The sequence below is a fragment of the Athene noctua genome, chromosome 35 (assembly GCF_965140245.1).
Source record: "Athene noctua chromosome 35, bAthNoc1.hap1.1, whole genome shotgun sequence".
Lineage (NCBI taxonomy): Eukaryota > Metazoa > Chordata > Aves > Strigiformes > Strigidae > Athene > Athene noctua.
This window is the reverse complement of record NC_134071.1, coordinates 1,149,330-1,168,218: the sequence shown is the minus strand read 5'-3', so window position 1 is coordinate 1,168,218 and position 18,889 is coordinate 1,149,330. Positions and strand designations below refer to the sequence as shown.

The following is an 18,889-nucleotide window of genomic DNA, read 5'->3' as shown; positions in this document are numbered from 1 at the left end:
GAACCCCGAACCGTACTTATTCAAGTGCCCGATGACGTATTTGAAGACCTCGTAGTTCTCCTTGGGGAATTTCCTCAGCACTTCCCTCAGCGCGTGGAGCTTCTGCTCCCGGTCGTTGATTTCTGCCGGGAAGGGGGGGGGGGGGGGGGCAAAAAAAAAAAATATTAAAAAAATAAATGAGAAACGCTCGCCTGGGGATTCTTTCTCTCAGCGGAAGGATTTTTTGGGTGTCGGATTGTTGCTTTTCCCAAAGATCGAACGGGGATGAGGCGCCTCCGCAAACGGTTTTTTTTACGCCGTTGGTTAACGGCGGGGGGGGGGCTGAAAACGTGAATTAACGAGGAGAGGGGCTGGGTGGGGGCGCGAGGAGGGCCGGGACCCCCCCCCCCCACCGTGTACTCACTGTGGGCTTCCACCAGCTCCACCTGCATGGCGTAAGGGACCAGGGGCTCGGGCAGCTCCGAGAAGAAACTTTTCATGGCGCCAGCGACGGTGTTGACGGTAAAATCCTTCTCGGCCAGGTCCAGCCCGTGATCTGCGAGGGGGGGAGACTCTTGGGGTTAACCCCCCCCAGCCCCGGGCTCGTGGTCGCGGCCCGGAAAGCCGAGAGGGCCCCGTTTTGCGGAGGAGCTGAACTCCGCCGCGGGAGGGGGTGAAGGAGGGGCAGGAAAACGGGTAAAACGGCCCCAAAACGGTGAGGGGGCGGAGTCGCGGGGCACGTCGGTATTAAAGAGGGGTTCAACGCGCCGAAACGGTGGTTTTCGGCCTCAAAATGGGGGCGGTGTAGGGGGGAGGATTGAGGAGGCCGGATTCTGGGGTGGAAAAGGAGGGATTTGGGGCGGCGGAGGTTACCCTGGTCGAACTGCCGCTGCAGACTCTCCATCTCGGACTTGTTCCCGCTGACGCGGTAGATGCCCTCAGTGCTCAGTCCTGCGGGGAGACGCCAGTGCAGGGGGGGCCGGGACCCCCCCGCCGCCCCCGAAACCCAGAGAATTTGCTCCCCGAAACCCCCAACCCCTCCCGCGCCGCCAGGTCCCGCCCCTCGGGGACAACCCCGGGTTGAACCCTCCCGCCAGGACTTTCCGTCCTTGTTATCTTTTAACGCCCGGCGCCCCGCAAGGATTACTTACTTTATTAAAAAAAAAAAAAAATTCAAAAATTTGGAGTTACAGCCAATCAATGTCAAAATCAAACCAACCCGCCCAGAACTCCATGAAGAACTTCTCACCCCTATTTATCTATTTCTTTATATTTACTTTTCCTTATATTTAGCTTTTTTCTTACCTTTTTCCTTATATTTTCCCGTTTTTTGCCTTTTCCCTCAGTTTTTGCCTTTTCCCTCGGTTTTTGCCTTTTCCCTCGGTTTTTGCCTTTTCCCTCGGTTTTTGCCTTTTCCCTCGGTTTTTGCCTTTTCCCTCGGTTTTTGCCTTTTCCCTCATATTTTTCCCTCATATTTCACCTTTTCCCCCATATTTTTCCCTCCTATTTCTCTTTGCTCCCTTTTTTATTTCTATTTACATTTGTTTTTCTTTATGTTTCCTTTTCTATTTATATTTTTCTTTATATTCCCTTTTTTATTTGTCTTTATATTTAATTTTCTTTATATTTACCTATTTCTCATGTATCTATTCATTTATATTTACCTCTTTTTATTTATCTATACATTTATATTTACCTCTTTATAATTACGCTTTTCTTTATATTTACCTAACTATTGATATTTATCTATTCATTGATATTTATCAATTCCTATTTACCTATCGATTCCCATTTATTTTGCTTTACCTCCCCGCCCTGTTTTCCCACAGGGCTCCTCCAGGCCTCGGCCCCGATTTCGGGTGATTTACCCCCAACGCCCGGTGCCGCCCTGAGCCCCTTCAGCGACTTCGCCCCAAAAAAAGGAACGTAGAGGGGGAAAAAACAACAAAACCCCAGCGTCTCCCCGAAGAGGAAGCCCCTCCCGGGGGCACCGGATGGTTGTGTTGGACGCGGCAGCGGCTTTGCCAACGGGGAAGAGAAAATAAAAAATAATAAAACCTGGAGAAAGGGGAAGCACCTGCGCCACGGGAGGCTGGAGCCCGGCGGGGGGAAACCGCAGGAAAAAACCCAATCTGAGGTTATTTTGGTGTTAACAACGGGGAGCAATGTGCCGGCCCGAGGGCTCGGGGCAGGCGCCAGGTGGGCCCAAAATGAAAGGAAAAAAAAAATAGTAATTCCCACCTGAATTTAAAAAAATTTAAAAATTCAAAAAAATTAAAAATCCGGTTTTTTTTTTTAAATTTTTTTTTTTTTTTAAATGATGACCGTTTTACGTTAACGTGACCGTTACGGGGCCGGGGGGCGCCGCTCACCTGTGGCCTCGATGTACTCGATGCACCTCTCGATGAAGACGGGGATGGGTCTCTCCGCGCTCACCACGCTGCTCAGCGCCACCCCGAAGTAGCTGCTCTCCCACGTCGTCTTGGTGATGGACGGACGCGGCTTGGGCTTTGGTTTCTGGGGAGAGAGGCCGGCGGGTCCCCGTGAGCAAACGGACACCCCCCGGAGCCCCCCACAGCCCCCCGGACACCCCCCAGAGCACCCCGGACACCCCCCAGAGTGCCTCGGACACCCCCCAGAGACCCCCGGACAACCCCAGAGACCCCCTGGACACCCTCAGAGCCCCCCGGACACCCCCCAGAGCCCCGGGCCCAGGACCCCGGCGCCCGGAGCCCCCCAGTGCTGTCGGGGGCAGCGCGAGGAAAATCCCCCCGGAGCTGCCCCGGGCCGAGTCCAGACGGGAGAAGTTTGTCAGGACATTCACCATCTCTTCCAAGGAGTTAGTATTATTTATACCAATAAATCAGTATTAATTATTCCAAGGAATTAGTTATTCACATAAATTATTATTATTATTATCTATTCCGAGGAATTATCATCATTTATTCAAATAAATGATTATTATTTATGCCAATAAATCAGTATTACTTATCCCAAGGAATTATCATTATTTATTCAAATAAATTATTTATGCCGATAAATTAGTATTACTTATTCCAAGGAATTAGTATTACTTATTCCAATAAATCAGTATTATTTATTCCAAGGAATTAGTTATTTATTCAAATAAATTATTATTATTATCACCTATTCCAAGGTATCAGTATTGCTCATTCCAATGAATTATCATTATTTATTCCAATAAATTATTAATATTTATTCCAAGGAATTAATATTATTTATTCCAAGGAATCATCATCATTCAATCAAATAAACTATTCCATTAAATCATTATTTTTCATTCCAAATAATCATCATTATTTATTCCAATAAATTATTATTAATTATTCCAATGATTTAATACAGTTTATTCAAATGAATCCGTATTATTTACTCCAAGGGATTATTTTTACTTATTCTAAAGAATTAATATTATTGATTCCGACAAACTATTATTATTTATTCCAAGGAATTACCGATTCCGAAGAACTACCGTTATTTGTGCCGCCGGATTATCGCCTGTCCCCCCACGTTATTCCTTACCAGACGCGTTAATTACGCCGATCATTAACGTTTGTCCCGGCGTATCAGGATTTACCCCGACGCGCCCCGCTCCGCGCGGGCGGTGGCGCCCGACAGCGCCGCTGTTGTACCCCGTTTCGGGAGGGAGCTGCCGTTATCGCTCGCCCCAGCCCCGGTAACGCGGCACACGGGCGTTTTGGGGGGAGTTTCGCTGAAAAATCCCGCTCCAGGGGCAGAAGGGAACGACGGGAAAACGGGAGAAGCCGAGGGGGCGGCAGCGGGGGAAGAGTTCGGGGGAGAGCGGTGGGGGGCGTCTGCGCGGTGGCCTCGGACACCCGGGACTGGTAATCTGGGGAGAAGCTGGTGAGGAGCTGTGGGGGGGCCCTTGAAACACCGCTTTTGTTTGGGGGGGGGGGGCCTCGAAACACCTTTTTTTGAGGAGGAGCATTGAAACACCTCTGTTTTGGGGGGGGAGCCTCAAAACACCTCTTTTGAGGAGAGGGGAGCCTCAAAGCACCTTTTTTTGAGGGAGGAGCCTCAAAACGCCTCTGTTTTTTTGAGGGGGGAGACTTGAAACACCACTGTTTTCAGGGGGGAGGGGAGATTCAAAACCATTTTTTTTGAGGGAGGAGCCTCAAAACACCTCATTTGGGGGGGGGGGGGGGAGCCTCAAAACACCTCTGGTTTTTGAGGGGGGAGCCTCGAAACCCCTTTTTCCGACGAGACCAGCCGACTCCCCAGAGCCCGAGCGCCGCCCAGCGAGCGGGAGCATCCGGCCGGAGGAAGCGACGCTGCGGGCAGGAGCTCCCGGGACTCCTTGCCCGGCGGATCCCGCCCGTCCCTTTTGTTTCCAGGGGAAGTTAATTAACGCCTCTTAATTACCGTGATGGGTTTTGCAGGCAGGCGGCTCCACGCAGGAAGTCCGGCGCTGCCGGGCCAGCGCAGCCCCCGCAGCCCTTCCTCCTCCCACCTCTCCTCTTCCTCGCACACGGAACCACCCCCACGGGCTGACACGCGTGTGTGGAGCGTGTACACGCCGGGTGCACACATGTGTATAACCTGTGCACGCGTGTGTATAACATCTGAGGCTAAAACGCAGGCGTGTGGATGCGTGTGTGTGCGCATGTGTGTGTAGACGTGTGAGCATGCATACGGGTGTATAATGTGTGCAAATACGTGTATACGTGTGCACACCTGTATGTACACATGTGCAAGCATACATGTGCACACAAACGTGTGTACAGAGCGTGTATGTACACGTGTGCATAGGTGTATGGGCATTTATACATGCACATAGCATGTGTGTGCATTTCTACATGTATATATGCATTTACACACATACATAGCATGTGTGTGCGTTTCCACACATATATAACGTATATATTTATATACACATGTAGCATGTATAATCTATGTGTTTCTATATGTATATACATGTGCGCATCTCTGTATGTATATATGGTGTATGTGTGCACTTCTAGATGTATGTAGCACATGTATGTGCATTTCTATATATATACAGCGTGTGTATGTGTCTGTTTATACATATATATAGCGTGCAAGTGTCTGTTTACATGTGTATATAGCATGCAAGTGTCCGTTTACATGTGTATATAGCATGCAAGTGTCCGTTTACATGTGTATATAGCATGCAAGTGTCCGTTTACATGTGTATATAGCATGCAAGTGTCCGTTTACATGTGTATATAGCATGCAAGTGTCCGTTTACATGTGTATAGCATGCAAGTGTCCATTTATACGTGTATATAGCATGTCTATGTATGTATTTATATAGATGTAGCCTGTATAGATACATTTATGTAAATACATAGTGTGCATATGTGCATTTACATGCATATAGCATGTATAACGTATGCATTCATATATGTATATAGCATGTGTGCATTTATATACGTACACAGCAGCTGTATCTGCATTTCTATATGTACATAGCGTGTGCATTTACATGCACATAGTGTGTATGTCTGCATTTCTATATGTATATAGCGTGTATGTGCACTCCGAGATGTATATAGCAGGTATTTGTGCACGTGTGTATGTATGATGTGTGATGTCTGTGTACATTCAACATGTAACACGTGTGTAGCGTGTGACACACCAGCACCCACGTATCTGCCACGCGTGTGCGCTGTACGTTTCTGCATTTCCCACCCATACATGTGCGTGCACTTCTACCACGCTACAGCACCAGCCCTTTCACGCCCCTGGACCACTGAGCCAAGATGGCTGCCCCGGCGCAGGCAGGGCACCCACCACACGCCCAACACCACCACGGCACGCTTAGGGCTGCGTGGGTTTGATGGCCAACTGTTGGCCATCGGCGGGCCAACCGTCAGCATGCCATCGGCATTCAACTCAACAACCATTGGCCATCGGCATTCAACTGAACAACCATTGGCCATTGGCGGGCCAACCGTCAGCATGCCATCGGCATTCAACTCAACAACCATTGGCCATCGGCAGGCCAACCGTCGGCATGCCATGGGCATTCGACTCAACAACCATTGGCCATCGGTGGGCCAACCGTCGGCATTCCATTTGCCAACCATCAGCCATCAGCATGTCAACTGTTGGCCCGTCATCGGCATCTGGCACGCCAACCACTGGTGTTTGCCATGTCAGCTGTTGGCCATCGGCACACCAACCGCCAGCTGTCCACACGCCAACCACTGGCCTTCAGTGCATCGACCGCTGGCACAACGTCAGCATTTGGCGCGCCAACCATCGGCCACTGGCGTGCCAACGGTTGACCGTCGGCACGCCAACCGTTGGCCAAGAACTCCAAAGACCACTCAACCACGCGGCACCTCGACCGGGCGGGCTCGTCCAAAACCGCTTTTCCCCTCTACAGACCAGAGACCCGCCATTGCGCTGAATCCCGGTGGATTTACAGCCAGGTTTGGAGAACCGCGACACCACGATGTGTCCACCTTGAGAAGAGCCACCCAAGAGCGGCACCGGTCAACATTGTAACCACGTCCTCAACGCACCGGAGTCTTCTCCAGTGGGACACATCTCTTTAAATGACTCTATGCCGAGCGGCTCTACCTCGATCACCCGTGTTAAAGAAAATTTGCAAGGCCCCTTTCAAAACAGCCACTTTTTGGTTAATTGTAGCTCCAAAGTCAACGCTTCCGCGCGTGGGACGACCCTTCCCCAAGGTGTGTCATGGGGATAAAGCTGCCAGAGCCCAACACCCGCGGTGGAAGCGCCGGGGGTGATTTTGGTAGAGGAATGGCACAGTAAAAAAAATATAGAACTGAGAGATTCTGCCCCCATCCTTCTCTTCAATCCACAGGGGAATACGTGAAAAACGCTGCGAAGGTGATGGCAGGAGCCGCTGCCCCCACCCGGGCCTCGCGCCCGGTGCCACACCCCAACCTCCGACCTACCTTGGTCGTCCTCCGGAGGCTGCGCAGGATGTTCCTCCTCCGGGGGTCCTCCCCGTCGGCCGTCTCATAGGGGATGACGGCGTTATCGCCTTTGTAGCCCTGCGAGCTCTGGTCCTCCTCTTTCTTGCGGATGGGGCCCAGCTCGTCGTCGCTGCCGACGCTGAAGCTGGTCCGGTAGCTGGCGAAGCGGCCCAGGCGGCTGCAGCGCGTCCGGTATAGGACGGGTTTGCTGACGGCCGAGACTTTGCGGCCCCGCTCCAGGGAGCTGGTGTCCATCTCGCTGTCGGAGCCGTTGCCGCTGCCGTTCGATTGGGTTTTGTTGATGTTGCGGATGGTGATGATCTTGCCCTGGGTGCTGTCGTGAGGCACGGAGTAGATGTTCTCCTCTTCGTTTCGGGGTTTGACCACGGCGTCCATGGGCTCGGCGTAATCGGAAGGGTCGAAGCAGTCGCTGGGCAACCAGGTGCTGGAGGAGACGGATTTCCGCTGCCCGTCGCGGTGCCCCTGCTCCAGGTATGACAGGTCCCCCTTGGTAATGTCAAAATGCACGGGGGGCTTTGGTTTCACCGGGGGAGGTACTTTGTTGTTCAGCTTGCTCTCAAAAGTGCTCATGACGGAGATGAAAGACAAGCCGTCGTTCCCCTCCAGCTCCATGGAGAGCTTCGAGTGGTCCTTGGGCAGGGCGGGCACGGCCGTGTCCTCTCGGAAAGGGCTGTAGGTGGGGGGCTCGGTGTCCTCCTCCGAGTCCTGCAGGTTGGAGTTGCAGAGCGGGGAGCCCGCCCGCGGGGAGTTGAACACCTCCTCCGTGGTGCTGCAGGCCTCGGCCACGTTGTCGTACATGTGGGTGGCTTCGATGATGTTTTTTTTCTCCACCACGTCTTTAAAGAACGAATGGAAAATCTCCAGCTTGTGCTGCGGCTGGCTGCAGGGTATGGTGGTGAACTTGCCGTCGATCTCCTGGGCGATCTCCTCGCCCTCGGTGAGCTGCTCTCGGCTCAGGTCGTTGTCCAGGATGTCCGCGGAGCCGTCGGTCAGCGCCACCACCTGGATGGGGATGATGTCCTGCACCTCGCAGAGGAAGGCGCGCAGCATGGCAAGCGACGCCTTGCGCTTGGCCGAGTAGAAGACGATGTACCCGTGGACCAGGCGGCTCTTCCTGATGCTGAAGGAGGAGTGGTAGGAGAGGAGGGAGAGCTCCACGCGCCTCTTGTGCGGCCCGATGGCCAGCTCCAGGAGGACGGAGCTGCTGGAGCCGCACTGCGAGGGCCGGTAGGTCTGGGACTGCAGGATGGGCAGGAGGATGTCGTCGGCGTTGAAGGGGTCCCCGCACATCAGGCACATGACGATCCGGAGGTCCACGTCGGCCAGGTCTTTGATGCTGGAGGTGGAGCTGACGAGGTTTAAGTTGCGCTTCGAGTCCAGCAGCCCCTTCAGGACCTGGCTGATCTGCTTCTCGTTGATGTTCCGGCCGTAGCCGATGCCGGCGGAGGCGGGGTCGAGGAAGACACACTGCAGCTTGCTGGCGATCTGCTGGCCTTGCTGGATCAGGCTGTGCAGCGTCTCGCCGCTGGTGTCCCCCCTCTTGTTGACAAGGATGAGCGTCAGGGGAAGGTGGGCCAAGTGGTTGTCCCTCCTCCCAATGGTCGACTCCCTGCTCTTTTCGATGCTTTCCACCACGTAGGACAGCGACTCCTTTGAGTTGTAAAGGCAGAGACAACCGTGAGGCTGGAAGGTGGGCGTCTGGAAAGAGTTAACGGGGAGCCGGACGTTGCCCTCGATCGGCCTCAGGGACAGCTCGTACATCTTACCTTCGATCACGTACTTGTCGTCGTTGGTGCAGAGCGCCCGGATCTCGTTGGCCAACTCGCGCGCCAGCCCGTCCTTGCCGAGGATCACCAGGTTGATCCTGTCGATGTTGGGGTCCGACAGCAAGTTCTTCTGGTTGCGCTCCGAGGGCCGGATGAAGCGGGAGTTGATCAGGTGCTCGATTTTGGAGTCGACGCAGAGGGGGCAGCTGGGACACGTCTCCTTCGTCGGGTGGTAGACGAAGTGGATGTGCTTCAGGATGAGGGCGTCGCGCTCGGCCTGCAGCTTCTGCAGCGCCTTGAACCGCTGCTCCTCGCCCAGCACGTCCTGGATGACACCCATTTTCTCCTTGCTGGGTTTAGCGTCCAGCTCCAGCTCGTAGAACAGCTCCGAGTACTCCAGGAGCAGCTCCTGGAACTCTTCCTTGGCCTTTTCGATGATCTGCTTTTGGTGCTTGCTGTAGATGTCCATGTAAATAGACTCCTCCAGCCACATGTAGAAATCCTCGTTCATGATGAAGCTGCGCGCCTCCTCCCAGGGCTTCCCGGGCGTGATGAAAGGGGAAGTCTCCAGGTTTTCCTTGAAAGCTCTTCTCATTTCCGCCCTTTTCCTCTCGTTCCTCAGCTTTTCTAAGTGAGCTTCGTAGAGCTGCTCGGCGGGCTGGGTCTCCATCAGGTCGAAGGGGATTCGCTCGTTCTCCATGTTGTCGATGTGGCCGGTGGCGTCCCAGGGTGTCTCCTCCAGGACCACAAACCATTTCAGAAAGTCCGGCTTCGTCTCCAGGAGCTTCTCGGCCTTGACGCAGCTCAGGTGGTCGATCTCGTCCAGGTCAGGGATGAGGGCCTCCAAGGCCTGAGGAAGCATGGCCAGGTACATCTTCCGCCGGCGCTCTATGTGCTCCTGCTTGAGGCGGTGGACGTGCTGCAGAAACAGCTTTTTGGCTTTCTGAGTCCCCTCCAGGTAGACGTAGTCCTGGTACTCGGGGGAGGACTGCATCTTGCGGCTGACGTTCAGCCACGTCTCGTTGTGGTTCTTGACGATGCGGCTGACCAGCCACTCGTACTTGTCCTTGGCCGCGGCGATCTGTTGGCTTTGCTGTTTCAAGGCTTCGAAGTAGGGGATGATTTTCGTCTTCCCCCGGCTCTTGTCGAGCAGCTGCACCAAGGTGCTGAAAGCCAGGTCGATGTTGACGTTGGACCTGGCCGACGTCTCCACCACCTGGAGGTTCTTTTTGCTTAAGGCAAAAGTGTGCGCGTCCCTAATGTACCGCTCCACGCCTTCGTCGCACTTGGTCAGCACCACCACGATGGGCTTTTTCGTTTTCGCCAGTTGATTGTAAAGATTCGAAACGAATTTCAGCTGATCGTCAAAGTTCCTGTTCATCCCCCTGCTCACGTCGATGCAGAGGAGGAAGCCATCCACCAGCAGCTTTCCGTCCGGCATCTGTTTTTGTTCAAAGTCCTGCTCCAGCCCCAGCTGATCAGTGCAAAAGTACATGAGCTTTTCAGCCGACGCCAGTTTGGTCGCGGCAGCCCTCTTGATGTAGGGCTGCAGGGCCGTGCTGCGGTGGGGCTGAAAGGTCTGGTCGTCGATGAACTCCGTCTGCTCCACCACGTGCGTTTTACACTCGACGCAGTCCTCCAGGGAACGCACGACTTCCCCCCAGTAGAGGAAATGGTCGTTGTTGACCACCCTTCCCCCAAAGTCACTGGTGCTGAGAACCGAGGTGTGGTCCAGGTGGAACTCGTCCGCGCTGGGCCGCACGAAGCGGTTGCAGAGGCAGGATTTCCCCACACCGCACTGCCCCTTCTCCTTCTCCGTCCCGGACAACCCCACCACGCTAATGTTATAGGTGGGAATGCGGACATCTTGCTTTCTTGCCATCATCATCGTCCGCACATCCTGTCCCAGTCAAACCGCTTCCGAGAGGATCGAGGCTCCCGGCAGCCGCTCGGCAGCCGGGGAGGGGGGTGGGGGGGACGGGGCGGGGGGGGGGACGCGGGGCGACGGTTCTCAAGCCAGGCAGGGTGCCGGGGCCGTGAACTTCGTCGTCCCCATCCTGCACCTACCAGCAGCGCTTCAGTTCTCGCCGGTCCCCGTCGTTGGGTGTCCGACGTTTCCCCCTAGGAGGAAAAAAAAAAAAAAATAACAACAAGAAACAAGCGTCAGTGTTTCAGCTCGGGAAGCCCAAATGGATTCAATTCCTCCCAGTTTTGTTTTAGACGCCGCCATGGGCATGGCTTCCCCATCGGCGCAAACCATGAGCCCCACGGTGCTGAGGCAGATCAAGGTCACGGGCCGCCCCCCCGCGCCCCCCGCCCCCCCAAGACAAACAGGTCAGCGGCTGAAGGAAGAACCGGGGGGACCCGCGGCGGAGCCGGGTTCCCTTTGCGGGGGTTTCAGATCCAAGGCTGAAAAGAAAACGAGTCAAATCGTCCCATCTCCGCTTTGCCTTTTGAGTTAAGATCAAGCCTAGGGCCGGCTTAATGCCCCATGGAGATTACCTCCTCGTGCCCTGCAGGTAGGCCAGGTCTAAGAAGATCAGAATTGTTTAAAAACAAACAAACAAAAAAGGAAGAGAGCGCAAGCTCCAGGGAAAGCCTTGAGGAGACGCCCGGAGCGTCAACCCACAGCAAGTCCTCCCAGAGGGAACGGCGCTGGAGGGAGGGATGAGACTAATTATCCCTCCTGGAATTACGAGGGCGGGGTGACGCCGGAGCAGGTCGCCCGCAGGAGCTGCGGGTCAAGGTCACGTGGGACGGGGCTGGGAGCACGGTCCACGCCCGTGGTGGGGGGTTGGACTGGGTGGGTGCAGAAGGTCCCCTCGGTACCAACCCCTCCTGTGATGCTCCAGCCCGGCACCTGCCATGGTTTCCTTCCCAACCCCGGAGCGGGTGAGTTTGTGGCTTCCGGCAAAACCCCAACGCGCTCGTGTGCGGCGGCGGAACGAGCCGAGGAGCCCGGCAGGGGCAGCTCTTCCAGGTGCTCAGACTCAATCAAAGGTCGGGCGCTTTGCTTCCAAAAAAAAAATTTAAAAACTCCTTCCCTGGCGTTCACTTGATCTCAAACCCCCCCCCATGGAGTCACACCTGCGACCCGAGGCCACGCGGGAATTCGGGCGTTTTCAGCGCCGATCTGCCAACCCCGAGCTCTTCCCCACGTTATTTCTCGCGGGGAGGTCGCTGGTGGCTCCGGCCGGTGACAGGGCGGCACCGCTGCAATGTCAACTATGCTGCCGAACCGCCGCCGAGCCTTTAATTACTTCAGGTAATTACTCATCGCTCCGTTTGAAGGCAGGCAGTTATTCCTCGCCAGGCGGGACGAGGCTCGAGGCCTCTCACACGCCTCCTTCTGCCCGATCCTCATCGTTTCTCTCCATTTTGGAGGAGGACGAGGCCGGGCGGGTGCCGAAAAGTCCCTGAAATGGGTCGTTTGGATCTTTGCAAAGATCGATTTAAGCTTTTAACCATCTGGGTCCGAAACGCTTAATCTCGTGCAACAGATGGGCTTATCCCCCGGTCATGCAGCACAAGGAAGCCTCTCCCCGGCTTCCCCAATTTTCTGCCAAAAAAATAAAAACCCCCCCGGAGCCACCGAGCCGAAAATGAGCGTCCGACGAGGGGTAGGAAGGGCCAGCGCGGAGGATGCGGCGCGTTAATCCTCGGTGCAAAGCGGGAAAATTATTAATAAATCACACGGCGCCGCTGGGCCAGGCAGCATCATCCGACAAATTTCTGACGGATTGGGTGAAATTCAGGTTTTCTGTTCGCTTTAGCTGCCGGTTTCTCTTCCGTTGGAAGAATACAGGGTTGGAAAAGCATTTCTAAGGATGTTTTGTGAGGAAAAGCCAATTCCAGCAGAGGCAGCTCCTCGGGCTTCGCACTGCGGCCGCTCGCACGAGCATTTCCGGCAAAAAGCAGCAGGGACGTCTGAGCGAGGGGGGTTCCACGCCAAAATGATACGAAATTCGACGTGGGTAACAGGTCAAAAAATCGCCAAGGCGAGTCCTGAGAGTTACTTCCCTTAGTGGATCAGCTTCATACCTTTAAAATTTGATTTATATTTAAAAAAATAATAACAAGAGATGCGAGGTTTGGAGGCGCAGCGGTGGCGAAGGGGGTTTTGGGAGGCGCAGTGGGATCCGCCGTGGCCAGCGGACGCGACCTGCCCCTTTCCCCCGGGGGTTTTCTGCCCGGGAAAGCAGCCGGAGGGACCGGGCCGGCGTCACCCACCCCCCGATTCCGACCCAGCAGCCACTGAAAAACGTGGCACCCACCCCGCCGAGGGTTTCGGGGTGCCTGCAGCTCCGCGTCCGGCTCAGCGAAGCGACGTCCCTTCTCCTTCACTCGGGGCACGGGAAGGGGAAACCCGGTGTCAAACGGCGTTCGCTTTCGTTTTCTCCCCTAAATCCCTGAGTCAGGAGTTACTCATTTACGCCACAAAGTCCAGCTGGGAGGACCAGGAAGAAGAAGGGACCCGCTCTGTTAATTCCTAGCAAAGCGAGGGGAATTTAGCTCTTGTTTCCTCTTAAGAAGCTGGCAGCAGACCCAAAGAGAAGGAAAAAAAAACCCCACAAAACAAAACCAGACAAAAATCCTGCATTTTCCACCCCCGGATACCTGAAACCTGGGCTCGGCCACAGCCACAGCAGCGACAGCTCGCGCGGCCCCGGCATTCCCCGTGTGCGTGTGTCGCAACAGCCCCAGAATTAACAGCACGTTCCATTAAGCAGCTTCCCCACCGCCGTTAAACCCGAGACAAAGCTTTCTTCATGCCCACTGCAACGCTTGCCGGGGTCACGAAGGCCCCGTCGGGTGCTGCGGGAGGAGAAACTCCAGCTGGAGGCTCGAAAAGGCCCGAGGGCGGCGCCGAGGCTGCCAGGCCGGGTTTGAGCGCTTTTTAAAATTTATTTCGAGGGGAACGACCTCCTTGTCATGGCTCTCCCCGGGTCGACGGGATAGTTGTCCGCCTCAACCCGCGCCGAGTGCTCTGCGCCGCGCCAAGTTGGGGGGTACAAACACGGCAGAATTGGTGGTTTTACTGGGAAATCCGAGAAAATTAAAAGCCGGGGTGTGGAGGGTTTGAGGGGACGCAGCCCCGTCCTGGCTGACGCCTCGTCTGTGGCACGGAGCGGCTGGATCATGCAGCCTCTCCGTCCCGCACCCAGAACCCCCCCAAAAGTTGATACTTCTAAGAAAACTGAGCGTTTTGTATAACCGGTTTAAATTAAACAAGTCAAGGCTCTAAATCAGAAGCTGGACTGCGCAGAAGCGAAAAGAATCAGCAGCTATGCGGCACCTTGAGGGGGGAAAAGGAATGAGGAGGGGGGTGGAAAAAAAAATAAAGATGTGGTTAAACAGCATCTCAAAACGGGAGGGGGCAAAGTTTTTTTTTCTGCAATGAGGCGGCAGCAACCGGGAGCATCTCCCATCACAAAGGTGCATCCTTAAGGAAACATTGCAACATTAAGGAAAAGATAAACACCCCTCGAGGATACGTAAGAGAATCATCCCGGGCAGTCATCCACATCGAAACGACAGAGCGGGGAGAAAAAAAAAAAAAATCCTCAACTAAGCGCCGCTGCTCCTCGTGCAGGTGTTTGAAAGTTGCCTCGATGACTCGTCGATGTGGCCCCGATAAACGCGTGGGAGCCTCCTCATGAGGGGGGGTTTCATAAATGAGCCCCCCCCCCCGTGACGGTCAAGGTCAGCAACTCTGACGGCAGAGGAAGGGGAGAAACCAGCTTTGGGGTGGGTTGTTGGGAAGGGGGCATTGGGTTGAGCCGTTGGGAAGGAAGGGGCCGTTGGGTTGGGCCGTTGGGAAGGAAGGGGCCGTTGGGTTGGGCCGTTGGGAAGGAAGGGGCCGTTGGGAAGGAAGGGGCCGTTGGGAAGGAAGGGGCCGTTGGGTTGGGCCGTTGGGTTGGGCCGTTGGGTTGGGCCGTTGGAAAGGAAGGGGCCGTTGGGTTGGGCCGTTGGAAAGGAAGGGGCCGTTGGGTTGGGCCGTTGGAAAGGAAGGGGCCGTTGGGTTGGGCCGTTGGAAAGGAAGGGGCCGTTGGAAAGGAAGGGGCCGTTGGAAAGGAAGGGGCCGTTGGAAAGGAAGGGGCCGTTGGAAAGGAAGGGGCCGTTGGGTTGAGCTGTTGGCTCCGCCCACAGCCTCGCGAGGGCTCAGACCGCTGTGGAACACGCAGGGACTTTTAAATATTTACATACAGAAATATCGGAGGGTTTGGGTCGACGGGACCTTCAGAGCCCACCCAGCCCAACCCCCTGTCGTGGGCGTGGACGTTTCCCGCCAGACCGTGCTCCCAGCCCCGTCCAACCTGACCTTGACCCACAGCTCCTCCGGGCGACCTGCTCCGGCATCTCCCCACCCTCATCACAAAGAGTTTCTCCCCCGTGCCCACCCTGACCCTCCCCGCAGGCAGTTCAGAGCTGCTGCCCCTCGTCCCGTCACCGCAGACCCTGGTGAAGTCTTCGCCATCTTTCTTCCCAGCCCCTTGAAGCCCCCAACGGCCGCGAGGAGGTCTCCTCCTCCTCCTCCTCCTCCTCCTGTCCAGCCCAGACTCCCCGGCTGTGCTCCCTAGCAGAGCTGGGCCCATCTCCATGGCCTCCTCTGCACCCGCTCAAGCAGGTCCCTGGCCATGCTGTGCTGGGGCCGCCCCGCACTGGCCCTTCACCCAACCATCCACCCATCCGTCCGTCCAACCACCCAACTGTCCGTCCACCCACCCATCCGTCCGTCCAACCACCCAACTGTCCGTCCACCCACCCATCCGTCCGTCCACCCACCCATCCGTCCGTCCGTCCGTCCACCCAACCATCCGTCCGTCCGTCCACCCAACCATCCACCCAACCGTCCATCAGTCTGTCCATCCATCCAACCACCCAACTGTCCGTCCGTCCAACCATCCATCCGTCTGTCAATCCACCCAACCATCCGTCCGTCCAACCATCCAACTGTCCATCCATCCAACCACCCAACCATCCAACTGTCCAACCACCCAACTATCTGTCCGTCAATCCACCCAACCATCTGTCCGTCCAACCGTCCGTCCAATCCATCCCCCATCCTGCACCGGGACGGGGAACTTCCCCCTCCCACCTGTAAGACCTCGCCCTTGGCCTTGTCAAACCTCCCAAGGTTGACGGTGGCCAACGTCTCCAGCTCCCTCAGGACAGCAGCTCTTCCCCTGAGTCAACGGTGTCACCTGCAATCCCACCATCTACTTCGCCAATGATATCGAACAGTACTGGTCCCAGTATGGACCACCAAGGGACACTGCTCGTTACTGGTCTCCATTGGGACACTTTGCCGTTGACTGGAGTCAACGTACGTTGAGATATATCAACATTTACGGACCAACCGGGGCCCTTCCCAGTGTCTTGCCACTGACAGCACCAGAAACGTTCAACCCAACCAGAGCAAAACCCAACTGGAAACGTCTCCGCAGCGGGAATGGAGCCGTCCACCCTGCCCACGCCGGGTAGTTAACGGCTCTGTCACCGCCCACCTCAACGAGAAGGTACCGGAGCGTTACTCAGCCGACCCCAACAGCCAGAGAACTCGGAACTCAGTGTCAAAAAAAAAATAAAGAAACCGGGGCAACGTCCAAATGAGTCAGCAAGGACAAGGCCAAAGGATGTCAAAGTTGTGGAGTTCCCTCAGCGAAGGAGCAAAGACCAACCGTTGGGTCCCAGCCCAGCCGGCCAACCAATTAAACCAGCTGTGATTACAAAATGACTAACTAGGCTTCGAACCCAGCACAAACACGAGCGTCACCTCCCGCGTGGCCGCGCCGAAACCCGGCATCACCCTAAAAACCGCTTTTACACACCCAAATCCCACCCGCGAGCGCGATAAATCCGGTTTCCTCGAGAACAACGCGGAGGCCTTGCCGTCCCAACCCCAATCAAGCCAGTTTACCCCAAAACGAGGGGGTTCACCCTGTGAGAAAAGTTACCCCAAAATTATGGGGTGAGCAGACATGGCCGGGGAGACAGCGGGAGGGAACCGAGGCCGGTGGGGCAAGGGAAGAAATAAAAATAAAAGAGTAAAAACCAGAAAAGCGAAGCGGGTGTGGGGAGGAAGGAAGAGCTGGAGAGCAGAGACCGACCCTCCGCCCCGGGAGACGCCCCGGTTTGGACACCCCAAATCCCGTCCCCCGCGGCAGCACGAGGAGACACGCGAGCGCCTGAGGAGGGAAAAGTCCTAAAATTGGATGTTTTGGGCCGCTCAGAACCGCGACAGCCTTTTAAAAAAAATAAATTTTAAGGTGGCAAAAGAAAAAAAAAAAAAAAATCGAAGCTCCCCAAAGCTCGGAGGTGAGCGGCGCTGCCCCAAAGCATCCAGGAATGTGGCTGGGAAAGGGGGGGGGGGGGAGTAAAAAAAAATTTAAAAAATATTTAAATTTCTTCCCCAAAGCCCGACGAAGCGCGTTACCCTAATTAAGCTTCCCCAAATTGGGAAGAAATAAGGAAAGCGGCGGGAACCCTGGCGCAGGCAGCCTCGGCGCCTGGCTCAGCGCGATTTTTGGGGGGTTTTAATTTTAAAATCAAGCGGTTTCTCCAATCTGGCTCCCCCCTCACACCCCCCCCCCCCCCCCACCGCAACCCCATCGGCGGGGAGAAAGTGAAAAATCAATGAATTCTGGCCATTAAAAATTACATCACCAGCCAGCCCGAGCGCGCGTCAGGCCCGTCTTTATCTCTGCGGATTTAAACGCCAATTACCGGCGGCTCGTGCGGGTACGGCAGCTCCTGGAAGAGGGAAAAAAAAAAATTAAAAAATTAAAAAAAATAAATAAAATAATAAAAATCACCATCGAGAAATCAAAGCTCCCGTTTCCGTTAAAACCCCCCAAATATAAAGAATCATTGTGCGGCGCTTAATCTCCCGGCGAAGGCTTTAACCGTTTCCCCGGCCCGCAGCCGGCGCCGTCAATTTATTAACGAATAAAAAGGGGCTTTTTAATTGCGGGGGGGGGGGTAAGGGGGGGGGCAGCTGCCAGCAGGCGGCTCCGGGCGAACCCCGACCTCGTCTCTGGGGGGGTGTCACGGCCGTCGCTGGGAAAACCGGAGGAACGTTGGTTGGCGGAGGGAGATTTTAGAAACAGGCCGGAAAAATGGAAAGGGGGGGGTTACTACCCCCCCCAACAGAGGGGGGGGACACACAGGACACCCCGAAAAGGCAGAGGACGCTGAAAATCACCCTGTGGGTCTGTGGGTGCAGGGGGGAGGAGACACCCCCCTCCTCTCCTTTTTTTTTTTTTTGGGGGGGGGGGGGGTTAGGGCTTGGCCCCCGCTCGGGGGGGGGGGCAGGTGGGTGCAGCGGTTGTCCCCACCAAGGGGGAGCCCCCCCACCCCGAGACCCTTCACAGGGGCAAAATCTGGGGGGACGGCGATGCTGGCCTTACACGTCCCCCCCCCAAATAATCGGGGGGGATCACCACCCCCCCCCTCAAAGTGGGGCTCGCCCTGCTGAGCAAACCCCCCCCACTGCAAAGGGGGGGCCTTGGGCTGGTGGGAGAAGCGCCCCACAAGCTCTTTAGTGGTTGGGGGGGATCCTGCACTCCCCCCCCCTCCCTCCACCCCCTTGCTGGTGGGGGGGTCACCGATGCTTTAAGAAGAGGGGGGGGGGTCTCCCCTCCTCCCCTCTAACTAGGGGGGCCCAAGGGGTCTCCCCTCTCCCCCTCCCTTGTTTTGGGGGGGGGGGGTGTGCCTCCCCCCCAAGGGGGATGAGGGGGGTCCCCCCTCCCCTCAAAGCGAGGCGGGGGGGGGGCGTCCCCCCTCCCCTGGGGGTCTCCCCCACCTCTGCCCTCTCCCCTACTCAGGGCGGGGGGGGGGGTCTGCCCTGCCTCGACCCCTCCCCTATAAGAAGGGGGGAGGGGTGTGTGTCTCCCCCCCGGGGATGAGCCCCCCCGCGCAGGCCGCGGCCCCGCTCCCGCACGGCTCCCCCCGCGGGGGCTGGGGGCTGGCCCGGCGGGTCGGCGGCCGGCGGGGGTGGGGCGGCCCCATTGTTCCCACTCGGGGGGGGTGGGTGGGTGTTGGGGGGGGGGGGAAGGGGGGGGGGTGTTGGAACCACGGGACCGCTCCTTACCGTGACGGCGGCGGCGGCCGCGGGCCGGGCCGGGGGCGGCGGGCGGCGGCGCCATGTCCCCCCTCGGGGCGGCG

General features: G+C 56.2%; 1 protein-coding gene across 2 annotated transcripts in view; it reads right to left on the bottom strand.

The window, feature by feature from the left end:
- The window catches only part of ARHGAP35 (Rho GTPase activating protein 35), a 22,626-nt gene extending 3,737 nt beyond the window's left edge, over positions 1 to 18,889 (bottom strand). Inside the window, exons 1-7 of one of the 2 annotated variants that reach the window (XM_074930831.1) lie at positions 18,816 to 18,889; positions 17,450 to 17,476; positions 6,915 to 10,843; positions 2,352 to 2,496; positions 853 to 930; positions 404 to 535; positions 17 to 122 (exon numbers count right to left, since the gene is read on the bottom strand). In XM_074930831.1, the coding sequence (XP_074786932.1) occupies positions 17 to 122; positions 404 to 535; positions 853 to 930; positions 2,352 to 2,496; positions 6,915 to 10,610 (4,157 nt within the window). In that variant the 5' untranslated portion in view covers positions 10,611 to 10,843; positions 17,450 to 17,476; positions 18,816 to 18,889. The remainder of the gene's footprint in view (positions 1 to 16; positions 123 to 403; positions 536 to 852; positions 931 to 2,351; positions 2,497 to 6,914; positions 10,844 to 17,449; positions 17,477 to 18,815) is intronic. The other variant, XM_074930832.1, reaches the window with a different exon arrangement.